We start from the raw sequence: 13,547 nt of genomic DNA, 5'->3' as shown, positions 1-13,547 counted from the left end.
GAAAGGTAGTAACAGTACAACACTAAGCAGCTAGCCGTCAGAGCATCTAGCAATGTATAATACTATGCCATACAATTATTTCAGGCATATTTAGATAAATTAAACTCTAAAAGAAACCAAACATTTTTTGGATCTTACAGAACACAAGCTAAACAATCTGTTTCAAAACCTTTCCACGTGATACCTTATCCTTTCACCTGTAGCAATGAAAAATCTAAGTAACATTTTAGATTAGTCTGTTCTGTTCTAATAAAAGAGCAAAAACTTGATCAATACTCAGTATATATGAAAACTGAATTCTGTTATTAATAACAGTGTTTTCAAAGGAAGCCCAATATTTTCAAAACAATGTATTTTCCATAAGAAATGGAAAATATTTGCTCTAAAACTCTGGCATATGCAGCCAAAAAACATGACTGCAATTTTTCAATGTTAAAATGTTTACCTGCTTTATTCTGCAGAGATCTTCTACTGCCTTGCCAGTTAGGAAGGTCATTGAAGTCACTTTGTTCTACAACAGACAAGCAAAAGAAGAAAATATTTCAACTGAAGACCATTCTGATATATATATATATATATATATATATATATATATATATAAAAGTACATGTGAAATTGAACATGCTACTGAGAACTAATTTTCCCAGTCTCAGGTTCACATAAACTGCAAATTTAGATGAATCACTCTCATCAGATACTGCTTTCAAAGCTAGAGGAATCAGAAACTTTATTTTAAAATATGAACTTCTGAATTAGAATTACACACTGAATTGGACAGACAATATGGTATTTCTTGAGTGATGGACATATACAACTTGGTCTATGCATTTCCATTTCATTCCATTTTTCATTTCATTTCCTTCTTACCCCAAGATCTCTGGAATTGTCTACATGAACACACACATAACGTGCATTGATTCCTTTTACACAGTTAATTGTGATGTTTTTAGTTTTGTTTTTGTCTTCATCTCCTGACTCCCAGAACGTTTCTGTAGATCCATCTGTTAAACTACCAATCATGGCAGGTCGGCTTGATGTTTTAATGTCAACAATGCTTGTTAGGTCTTTTAGACAAACCACTATACAGAGTTCCTGTGAAAACAAATGAGAACATTTAAAGTATCTGAAACTATGCTCAAATACAGGCATTATTCACACTTCTAAAACCATACAGGAATCATATTCCTGTTACGAGAATTATGCTCTCTGAATTAAGGAAGAAATTTGTCACTTGTTGGTTCAAGTTATTCAGGCCTTTGAAACAAAGGAAACAATAATATAGCTAACAGACAAATATATTAGTAAATATGTAAATGTATTAATAAAGAAAACAATTTAGAGCTATTCATTAGGAGTATTAATCTCCTCAGAACAATACAAGAAAAAAAGGTATGAGCAAGTAAGAATTGGAATTATGTAGCATTTAGAAATGGAACTAACTCAATGAACTAAATGAATTACCTAAATGAACTATACAGGCTAAGAGACAATATTTGAACCTCTAAAGCTAAATATGAAAACCTGAGTATCAGAAACACGATTCTCTACAGAGATTCTTTCAAAGAAATATTACATTGCGATAAAATACATTTTTATTTCATATAGAGTGGATTATAGGAACTACACACTGTTCATAATTGATCTCTGCTTTTGAGAGACTAATACTCACCTGATTCATGATTTCAAAACCTGACTGTATACTGATACTAAAACTCTCTTCACTATCTCCATCATCAGATTTAGACAAAATATTGTTGATATGATGGAAAACATTGCTCTGGTGCAGGAACTGGTGATCAGATTGTTTGAATTTGAGACTCCAACACCTAAAAACACATATAGCCGATTTTGATATTTTGAACACTGATTAAAAGACACAACCTACCAGCAAAGCTATTAATTACATTTTTGCTTCTTGAAATGTTTTGTATAAACCTTTAACTTTATTTTTGTCAGAATCGTAAGTGCTTCTATTTAACATTTTAAGGAAAGCAGGAATAAACTTAAAATTTTAACAGGGAATATTTTCATTGTTATTCAATTTTTATCTTCAAGACCAATAAACAGGAAAAATTTCAAGCCTTTTAAGAAGACTACTGTGAGCAAATGATATTACACTACCATGCACATACACACATACTACCACATTCTTCAATAATAAATATTTTTTAAAATAGTGGATACAGTAGAGAATTTAAGAGCAAATAAATTTTTCTCTAAATAGCCTTTATACTAGTATTTATACATATAAACAAATACATCTTTTACATGTATCTTTTCTATCTGTAAGGAAATGCATGCTCACTTTCATAAAAGCATATAAATGTGTTTCAAACTTCCAATCTATACTGCAAAACCTTTTCATCTAGAAAGAATGTTAAAGATGCTTTCAGCCTTTTAATACTTTCTTACTTAGAGCTTACCTTAAGGCCATTTGCTGTAATGCACTACCACTGGGTAGAGACATCATAAGATCAGAGATTGTCTGGAGCAGTCGATGAAAAGTGTGGGGTAATGGGTGAGCTGCTTCACCAGCAATTACTATATCTGACAGAGGATGTTCACACACTCTTGTGTCTTTCTCCTAAGATTCAAAGCAATTTGTGTTTTGTTAACAGACTTTCACACAAAAAAGGTTAAATAAATATAAAAACATTTATGATATTTGAGAGTAACTGCATCAATGCCATAATAAATGTGAACTTCCAAGCAGTTCCTCTCAGAGAATTCTTAAAATAACAATGTATACGTGAACACTGAACAAGGAATTTGGGAAATATATTAACACATGACTTTTCTCATGATTTAAAGATACGAAAGATTAAATTGCAATGACTTTGGAGAAAAAAAAAACTAGAGAAATTAACACCTTCTAGCTGTTAATAACTTCTCCGAGCAGCAAAAAACAGCCGCAGCAAACTCACTAATTAAGCTCAGGTTATCAGTTGCTTTATTTCATTAGACCTGTGGAAACAATGATTCTTATTTAAGGTGCATCAATATAAGAAAAGTTGTCCATTGGGAGCAAACTTCCACTGGGCAGTGGGTAAGAAAGCATTGGCACAGGATCAACAAAGATGGGGAAACAGCTAAGCGTGCTGTTGGGCAGGGTAGCAGAGAAAGAGAAGGGCCTCCTATTTCAAAAGGCAGGGGAGAAACTGACCCATGAAGGATACAAACTGTTTTCTCTGCCTTCTAAACAGCTTATTTTCTAAAAGAAAACTTAATCATGCTTGAATCACAGAGCCCAGCTGCATGACCCCAACCAACATACTAACACCCAGAGCCAGATTCAAAATTATTATTTAACCCATTCAATTGTCTTATGTACATTTCTATGAGTGCCTAGAAATATTACAACCCTACCTGAAAGAAATTTTAGATACCTACTTACCTAGACAAGAGTCAAACTAGGTATTTCTATGTATTTTCCTGGAGGGTGTAATGTAAAGTGTACTCAGTGCATAAAGCAGCAAGCATGAGATTGAACTCTATGCTAAATATGATCAATTATTCAGAAAACGCTCAAAACCTAGGTAAACCAGAGAGCCTATCTACACAGTTAACATCCCCCTCCCTCCTGTCTCCTCTGTAGCCTATTAATTCTTGCAATTTGTTTTGCTTTACTAAGGACATTGCCCCTAAACCTACATCTTATATGTTAAGCCATTTATGATTCCAGATTTCTGCCTCACATTTTTACTACATTCAACACTGGGACTTCTCACCCTCTCCCAGTACATTAAAAGAATATGTAAAAATATTTCACATATGGAAATAAACTACAGTTCTGGAAAAGCACCAAATTGCCTTACATTTATTATCTTGTGTGCATACATTTAAGTATGTATTTTTATCACATGATCACAGTACCAAAGGAAGGTTATGATTTGAATATACATCACCTGTAGTATATTTAGACTTTGCTGTAAACTGCTATCAGTTCCTGTAGGCCATAAATTTATTCATCCTAGCCAAGTGACCAAGAGGAATTTTGCAAGTCCCCTCATTGTATCAAAAGATGGGCAGCAACATTCCCACCAAGAGCAGAAGTGGCATATTTTATCATTCCTTTCTTAGCTGCTTTATATTTCAGTCAGTAATTATCCAAACTACAGCTAAGAGTATTTCTTTATTCTTTTTTTATAGTAAAGGATCTTATTTTGGAGGCTAGCATAAAGACTGTTTGGAATACATTACCCTCACTCTAGCACTGCTTTCAATGCTTTCTTGAACTATTCAGGATGAATATGATACATTTTCAATCTGAGATGAATCTAGAAGAATTTGTATGAACTAACTCTTTGAAATAGTGGTATGCTAGACAGTATCATTTTACATACTAGATTTTGAGAACTAACTATAGATTTTACTTAAAACACTGAAAGACACAGCAGACAGCTCCTCTGAAAAATAATTTTCCTTTTCTCTTCTTTCTGAGGGTCCAAGTGGAGAATAGAATCCAAACAGTATTTTTTTTCCTTTTTTTTTTGCCACTAGATTAGCAATGTGCTTGTGTGTTTGTGTGTTTTAATTTCCTCTCCTAAGAATACTCATAAAACTGATCTATTAAAAGACCAGAATTCATAACCACAAAAAATCTGCTAATTTTAGAGGAAAAATTAATTTATCTATGACCATCCAGGAGTTCAAGTACAATTTAAGACTAAAAATTTTCATTCCATAACTAAGGCTCTTCTTCACCAAGTGAGGATTAAGGCTCCTTTTTACATACACTAAAAATATTCCTAAATTAATTGCAAAAATCAACAGAGATACTTTATTTATGAAAGGTATATTGAACCTCACATACTTGTTCTGCATTTTCCTTATTTGATTTATTTTCTTCATCCTCCTCCTCTTCAGGTTCTACAGGTGAAGGTGTCAGGGAAGCCACAAAATGCCATAAAATATCATGAAGAGAAGTAGTTTGAATGACATTACAAAGAAGCCAGTTAAAAGCCTAAAATAAAATGCACACAGGAAGTTACCAATTGATTAAGCAAACCTGGAGTAAAAAAAATTTATGTAAGCAGATAGATACACTGATGTTTTTGAACAGTTAAATAATAATGCACTGGTCTTCAAGTTAGACACTGCTCTATAGCTCAAGCAGTTTATTAAAATGACAAATGCATTTCTAGATAAGAAATATACTACTGAAGAAGGTTTTCAGGTAACATTTTTGTATTCCGAACTTTTAGAGTTGATAATACAAGTGAATATTTAAAACATGTTTTTAAAATAGGAATTATTTCCTGTTTTAAACCTATAATAAAAAAAATATAAAACTAACAGACAATTCACAAATGCTTTATTTTAATCATAGAAGATCCACCAGTATATTAATACCTCCATAGCAAATACTCGGCAAGCAGATTTCCGTAAGGCTTGTTTCATTGCTATTTCAAGTCCTTCCAGATCATGATGCTGGATTACAAATGCCAATACTGGCCACTGGAAATTTCTCTCTCCTTTGGAAAGAGAGCTGTGGGCGGAGATTAACCGAGAAAGTTCAGGAGATGGATGTCTCAGGAGAGAGGACCCCACTTCTATTCAAAAGCATAAAAACATACATAAATTAGATTGCTTGTACATTTTAATTTTACAGCCACAGTAAAAATAAAAAGCAGCAGACCAATTTCAGAACTTACATACTTTTTTATTTTTTTCTAAAAAATGCATTTAAGAAAGCAACATGTAAAAATGATGCTTCAACTCAGAAAGTAAGCAGACACTAAACCCAAGAAAATGCCACTTTAGCTTTTAAATCAAGCACAGAATATGCACCACCAATTTCAAAACTGTAGTAATTCCTGAGCTCTTCTGAAGCTAATCCTGGGCAGATTAATAAACAGCTAGTATTTATGAATAAACAGAAATAAAAGTTATTACATCTATATACAAAAATTTATTTTTGCTTACAGTTTCCAAGAAGAAATACAAATCCAATGCCTGATCTTTGAAATTTTTTTTCTCTGCTCTTACCTGCATCTCCACTGTTGACTCGTCTCCTAGGGATTGCCTTTACACGTGCTGGCAAAATTGAGTGCTGTTTGTCATATTCTGATGCAACAACTGAGTATGACCTTTGAAAGACTGTACGCTTTGCAAGGTCTGTATCTGTTATTGGGCTGGTTTCCAAACTACAAAGAAATCAGTGAAGTTATAGAACCATTAGTAAATATATACAGTATACTTAAATTATGCATAAATATTAAATAAAGGAACATGCATTTCATAATGACTGCTGCTGCATGTTTTATGTACCCAAAAACTGTTTAAACACTGAAAAAGAAGAAACGTATTAGAATTACACATGGTGAAAAAACATGCAAGAGTTTTTTAAAAAATATAATGATGTACATGGTAAGTTCTAAGAATTTAGGTATTTTTCAGAGAGAATGCAAACATTCAGATCATGCCTGAATTAAAGTTTCAGACAAAATTGCCCTGATAAATGTATGTGAAAACATCTATGAAGTGAATTTTTAATATGCAAGCCAACTGAAATTAGGACTTTATGTGAAGGAAGTTTCCAACATCACTGGCCTTAAAGACAATTTTCAATTGCTATGGCTATGCCTCTGACGTGTTTTAGTCCTTACCTTCAGGGGACTTCTTACAGTCTGCAGAAGAACTCCCAGATTATGCTGTCCCTATAGGCCTCAGGAGACCATGGAGTCCACAGTTTTAATAAAGGAATATACCAATACGATGCACTCTTAAGGAGTTTTGTTAGAAAATTTCTATTTCTGAAAAGACTACATTGTAGATTGTAGTATTCCAACAAACTGTTTTTTCAGTCAGTATAAAATAACATATTGAAATAAAAACAGATTAAAAGCAAGTTTTCCCTTCACCACACCCTCATTATAATATGTGGAATCACCAACATATGAAAACTTCAAGCATCTGTGTTGGTTCAGTACTATTATTAAGTAAGAGGTTTTTTTCCCTGGGCAAAACAAAACAAAAAAATCTTTAATTGCTTTAATTAGATTATAGTAAACTTAATGAGATAAGGAAATGGTTTAACCTGGCAGAAATCACCTATTGCTCTTGGTCCCATGTAGCATTAACCTGCCATTTCTTCCATGACATTTTAACTTCCCACAGGAAGAAGCAGCAACTTCTGCACTGAAAATGTACAGTAACGAAATTCCCTTAGGTTCAAACTTCCCTTCAGAATGAGATCTTGAAAGGAAGAGCTACTTCTTTTCAAAAAGGTAGTATATCCACACCACAAGCAGTTGTGTTACAGAATGGAACACAGGAAAAAAAGTACTAAATTTCAGGTAGTTGGCACCAGCTATTTTTCTTGGATCATTGCTATGGATAAGTTTCCCTGAGGTACACTAAGAGTTCTTCATCAGTTTCTGAACATATGGGTTTTTGCCTGTTTGTTTTATATATATATATATATATATATATATATATATATATATATGGACTGTGCAATCAAGATGTTTCTAGAGAGAAGCAACTAGTCTGCGTTACCCCTGAAGTTTCAAATATGACTTTCAAATTTGCATTGCTAGTGGTTGAAAATACATACAATATGCTGAAGATATTTTTATAACAGTTTCATGTGACTTTGTTTTTTTTGCTGTCATTTCAAGAGAGGGACTGGAGCTGACCTGATACTTTAGCTACTCAACTACAGCAAAGTTTTCCATTATTTTTATTTTTTTAGATTTTGGGGTTATGTCAATGCTTTAACATTTGTATGTAGTACTTAGAATTACAAGGAAGTACCTTGGGGGCATAGATTTCATGTTACTCTCTGGCTCTTCAAAGACATTAGGGCTTGCATCGGGAGTAACTGAGATGTATGGTGCAGGTACTGAAGTTGAGCGCAGGTACCTCATCTCATCCTGGAAGAGGTTGTCATCCTGGTACCCAACAAAGTTTTCATGATGATGCCTAAATCAAATTAGATTTTATAAATTAGGATTAAAAGTTACTGAAATACACATACAACATACTCCTTTGCAAATACATTCAGACAGCTCTCACCATTTACCTAAGGTATTTAAGCTAGTTGGAATTTCTATGTTCACGCAAAATACACTGGCATTTCCAACTAGTGACCTGAACAGTAACCAATACAGGGTGGGGATCACCATGTTCTATCTTTTCATCATATATTTTATGGCCAAATGTACATTCGTCATAAATGTGAGACGCTACAGTGGGATCTACTCATAAACACTGGGCAAGCCCAGGTTTTCTGGCTTCCTTCTTACTATTTTGAATTCTGAAGAGCATATCTGCTAGAATAACACAAAAAGTTAAACACTTCATAAAATTCTAAATTCTTCGTACATAAACTAATGCCGCTAAAAATATTTAGCATCCTACGGCTACTTAGGGTATGTTTAATCCTTGGAGCAAATACAATCTAAAAAACTGAACAATATCATGGAAATAGAAGAACAAAGATCATGACGAATTTGGAAAATAGGTATTTTTATGTAAGTTTTAGTTTAGTTTCTATCCATATTTTTATTTAAACACTAAATAGATGAGTATTATAATCAATATTCATATACTTCCTTTAATTACCTTGCTAAAGTCTGTAGATAGAGACATGGCATTTTAATGGGAAAGTCTTCAGAAATTCCTTCTTTGACACTGGGAAGTTGAGACTGGAATGCTTTTGCAGGGTGATAGCAGAGGATACTGGGTTCAGCAGCACTGCTCAGTGACAGCAAATACAGTGCATTAGCTTTAATCACTTGATGAGCTTCCATAGTTGGCAAGGCACGAGGAGTCTTAACTTGCATTGGTTTTCTCCTAGATTGTTTAATCTATAGAAATTGATTAAAAAAAAAGTTACATTTAAATTATTCTTCATCACAAGAAGAGCTGACAATTGTCGCATAGGAAAGTTGCTTTTAGAAACTTTTAATAGAAACTTTTTTTTTTTAGAAACTTTTAATAACAACTGAAAGTTTTCATGTTTGGCTCAGGATGAACTGTGTGTGCAAAAAGTTTCAGTATATCTGGTTTCATCCATTCAAGTTAAATCAACATTGTTCTGCTTATCTTAAAAAAACTCCACATATTTGTGTATTTTAAGCAATAATTTGAAATTGGTCATGGCAAGACCAGTATTAGAGAAACACCTTTCATTCTATTACCATTAAAAATTGCTCTAGTTCGCCCAAGTTTGGTTATGTCATCACATAAAGACCTGGTTATGATCTCATATAACAAGACTTCTCACTTTGAACAAAATTGTTACTTCCTCAATCAGTTTGTCAACGAAGAGTGTCAAAAGCCTTGCTAAAGTCAAGATAATCAGTATCTACTGCTTTCCCCTTCTCTGCCAAGCCAGTCATCTCGTTGTAGAAGACTATTAGGTTGGTCAGATATGACCTTCCGTTCATAAATTCAAACTCACAGTCCCTAATCATCTTCTTGTCCTTCATATGGTTGGAAATCATTTCCAGGATCACTTTCTCCATCACCTTCCCAGGATTTGAGGTGAGGCTGACTAGCCTCTAGTTTGCTAGAGTTTCTATCTTATTGCCTATCAATGACATTAGCAGGTATTTCAAAACCTTCCAAAATTCTGAAATTCCAAATTTTTCAAACCCTATTTTCAAGTTGTGAATGCATTACTATTAAGCAGATAGAGAGCTAAACATAAGAGAAACAGATAAAAAATACCTTCTCTCTTGCTGCTGCTTGCTTTTCACGGAGATATTTTTCTCTGCATCGATCACAAACCAAATACCAAGTGCTTCCTCCAATACCACCATCACCACAGTTACCAGCCCATCCTCCACAGAAATGTCCAATGCTATTATAACCTTGGCCACCTGCATAACGGCCACAACCTATGCAAGGTAAATAAATAAGTTATTTCAAAATAAGGATTTTTTTTTTCCAGTCCCCAAAACAGGGATAAAAGGGGTGGGGAGGAAGATGCTTGTCTTTTCCTGGCCTATTTTTCTCCTTTTCTACATCTCTCAACTCATTAAAGGAAAGAAATGAACAAAAAACAAGGTGCATGCCCATGCAGCACCTGAAGAATGCAAACACACTGTAGTTTTCAAGTGTTTATTATGAACTTGTCCAACATATCGACAGTGTTCTCTTCAGAAATGAATAAAATGCTAATAAAGCTTAAACGGGAATAAAGTGCATTCCTTTGCTGATTACTGTTTCTCAGAAAATTTCAGAGCATTGATAATTGCTGAATATCGAGGTTCTTTAACAAGCTTTAACTTCCAATACACCAGAGGTAATGCCTAGCTAATAATGATTTCCCTAATTTTCCTAAGATTAAACAATCTCCTTAAGAGATTCCGGTACATGTGTAGAGGGACAAAACAGAAGACTCAGGCTGTATTTTATAAATTGCCTTCTGATTAAAGTTTACAACTCTAGACACTGACTCGATTTTTATTTTCTAAAGAAACATTTTAAACCAAAAGATGGGAGTCAATGATACCAAGAGATGACACAGCAGATTAGTAGTATAATAGAAAACTTCTAGAAGCACAGACACTTTAATTAACAAATTTTGATACTTTTACGTCCAATTTTTTCAGCACAGTTTGAAGTCCTAAAGTGTAACAAACTGCACTTTTCTGGAGAGGAACTGTAAAGCCAGCTTGCTGTTTTGGTCTTGTTTCAAAAAATTTCTTCATGTTTCAGAGCTCAAATCTGTATGTACTTGAAATTACTTACACAAGTGTTCAGGGCATTGAGCTTGAATTTAGCATATGTGGTAAGCTGTGTAAAACATTAGACAAGGCAGCCTGACTTATTTTCATAAGAGCAATTAATACAAAAATGTATGTGTATAATATATTTTGCAGACAAATACAGGAAGAAAAATATCTCATCTTACCTGGATGAGCTTGTCTCATGTGGTAAGTCACTGGATAAGGATGGGATTCTCCACACAACTCACAGATGGTGTCTTTTTCAGGTCCTCCTACTGCAAGCTGGGCCATCTCACCAAAAAGGTTTCCCCTTGGCCTAGTCTCAATCTTTTCCTTTTTCTTTTTCTCTTTTTTGGTCTTCTTGTTATCTTTGTCACTTTCCTTCTTCTTTAACACTGCACAAGAACCGGGACTTGGAAAAATCATATTCTGGGATGCTGCTTTAATAGTTGCTAAAGAAATATCTTCCCAGAAAGCTACCAAGTGCTGCAGTGTTAATGGAAGAGGAGACTTGGATTTCATCGTGTGGTGACTGGATGTTTCAAAAGAGGTAGTTTCAGTTTTTCCATCCTCACACTTTTCATGCAAAGGTGGTTCTTTCAGCATTGAGAGGACTTTATTTTTGTTGATGCTACCCATTTTAGATATATCTGGTCCATGTGGTGCAATGTTAAACATATTAAGAGCAGATGATATTTCCAGCGAATGTCTGTTTTTTAACTTGGTTTCTTTTTCCTCTGCAGGTTGTTGATTAAGACTGCTTCGGATTGGTGCATGCTCTTTGGACAGTTCTGGATTAAACTTCAAAAAAGATGAACAAGCCATAGCATCATGAACTATTCCTTCATGCCAAAGAAAAGCAGCGAATACAGCTCTAGCACATTCTGCGACAGAAGGTGACATTGCTTGCTTGGCTGGCTCTACAGGTTTGGATCCATCTCCTTTAAAAAGAAAACTGGATTTCTCCTTTTTGGGTCTTGTGTGCCTACCAGCACATTTACGGCTCACTTTTGGAGATGCTCTCATGTCTTGCTCATCTTTCAGGGGTGCTTTTCCTATGCTGAAATGAACTTTATTAGAACCATCATCCAGACTTCTGAATTCTGTATTGTCTTCACAGGTGCTATCTGTAATGCTGTTAGTCTTTAAAGTACTTGACGTACACACTTCAACAACCTCACTGTGAAGATTTTCTTGTACAACATGAGGGGAGGGAGCTCTGTTTTCAGTTTCTGTAACAGGTTTTCCATCTTTTGTAATAATTTTTGGTTTGGGCGAAGTGGACCTCCCCCTTAAGGGTTCTGTTAGCGGTACTTTCTTTTTGCGAAGGGTGTCTGGATCTAATGTATAAGAATCTGATTTGGATCGTTCTCGAGGAGGATCAAGCTTTGTTTTTACTGGAGATGGAGCTTTCTGAGGTAGAGTTTTATCAGGGGGTGAGGAGGACCGTGGAGAACTAGCACCAGACCTAACTGCTGTAAGCGTCTTCGTCTTTGGAGAAGATGACCGAGTTCCTGGCCCTGGAGATTCAGCTCTCAGACCAGTAGTACTTCTTCCATCAGTTTTTAGTGTTTGCAAAGTGTTATGATTTGGAGACAAAGATCTGCTGTGAGAATCTGATCGCAATTTTGCAGCATCTGATTTCAGCATAAGAGATTCACTGGCAGATAACCCTTCTGTATTCCTAGGTTTCTTCTGGTCAGCAGCAGCTCTATTCATTCGCACATCAAGCTTGGGTGACCTGCTGTCAGCTCTGTGTTTTGATGACATGTCTGATTTTCCTGCTGGAGAAATCGGTCTTGCAGCTCCTGTGAAATTCACTCGGTCACCTGTTTAGTATATTTTATAGTTATTACATTTTGACAGCGATACTTCTAATAATACGAAACAAGGATTAAAGACCTGAATGCAAGATAAAATTGAAACACATGCTTCTGTTCACATCATAATGCAAATAAGTCTAAAGAGAACTTTTTTCACTAGAATAATACTGATATTTTTCTTCTCCCAAAGAAACATTCAAATATACATCTCCAAACATTGGTTAGAAAATCTTTACAGAAAACACTACTACGGAGGTATCAAAAGGCATGGTTCACTATTTCCACAAAACTCGAATAAAGGAAGCACAATTTACTTCCTTCGCTAGAATGCCAGGAATTAACTAAGTTTACTCCAGTTGTAACAGAAATTAAAGGTTATTTCTCTACTGTCAGACTGATTGAAACAAGAGACTGGCATAAAGATCACATGTATGACCAGATATATTTATACCTCTAATGCTCAAAAGTTAGAAAGTACAGGAAGAAAATACAATTATAAGGCAAATTGGGTAAAAGGTTTGCAAACTTGCTTAAAACGGTTCACACTGATAATCTGAAGTATCCACATTTTTAAGAACACATGCTATCAATGTTCTTCTACCAGAACAATAATCTACTCTTAACAAACTTTTTCTTTTACTACTAAGCTAAACCATCAACCATCACGTCCTCATAGTCTGATGCAGTAACTTATTGTTCTTATGGACACTGACTTTGTACTTATATTAATTCGCAGAATAAAATAAATAAATAAATGCCAAACTAGTATATGGAAGTAAGTAGCTTGTTAAAGCAATCTACTTCTAATAATTCTATGAAGATACTCAGTCTCTCTTGCAGAACTGTATTTTGAAAATTAAGACAATGTTTAAATTACTGGTAAGCAATGCAGCAATCATGAATGCATAATTATACATAACTCTCTCCACAAGGCATTACACTGCGAAGTTTAGTCCTTCCAATTTGAATGTATTTTCATTAGTTAAAATGAATTAGTTTCTCTTGTAAAGCTTGTAAAAGGAGGCCACAGTACTGTGGATTT

At 34.5% G+C, this 13,547-nt stretch overlaps 1 protein-coding gene across 2 annotated transcripts in view; it reads right to left on the bottom strand.

The window, feature by feature from the left end:
- The window catches only part of MYCBP2 (MYC binding protein 2), a 196,503-nt gene that overhangs the window by 25,279 nt on the left and 157,677 nt on the right, over positions 1-13,547 (bottom strand). For both annotated transcript variants that reach the window (XM_050708276.1, XM_050708273.1), the window contains 11 exons: positions 10,868-12,511; positions 9,679-9,848; positions 8,569-8,813; positions 7,759-7,926; positions 5,989-6,146; positions 5,353-5,552; positions 4,814-4,963; positions 2,424-2,584; positions 1,670-1,826; positions 868-1,092; positions 446-511 (listed from right to left, as the gene is read on the bottom strand). In XM_050708276.1, coding sequence (XP_050564233.1) covers positions 446-511; positions 868-1,092; positions 1,670-1,826; positions 2,424-2,584; positions 4,814-4,963; positions 5,353-5,552; positions 5,989-6,146; positions 7,759-7,926; positions 8,569-8,813; positions 9,679-9,848; positions 10,868-12,511 — 3,344 coding nt within the window. The remainder of the gene's footprint in view (positions 1-445; positions 512-867; positions 1,093-1,669; positions 1,827-2,423; positions 2,585-4,813; positions 4,964-5,352; positions 5,553-5,988; positions 6,147-7,758; positions 7,927-8,568; positions 8,814-9,678; positions 9,849-10,867; positions 12,512-13,547) is intronic.

This window comes from Cygnus atratus, chromosome 1 (genome assembly GCF_013377495.2).
Source record: "Cygnus atratus isolate AKBS03 ecotype Queensland, Australia chromosome 1, CAtr_DNAZoo_HiC_assembly, whole genome shotgun sequence".
NCBI classification, from domain to species: domain Eukaryota; kingdom Metazoa; phylum Chordata; class Aves; order Anseriformes; family Anatidae; genus Cygnus; species Cygnus atratus.
Note: the sequence above shows the minus strand (reverse complement) of the source record. Positions and strands in the feature narration are given on the sequence as shown.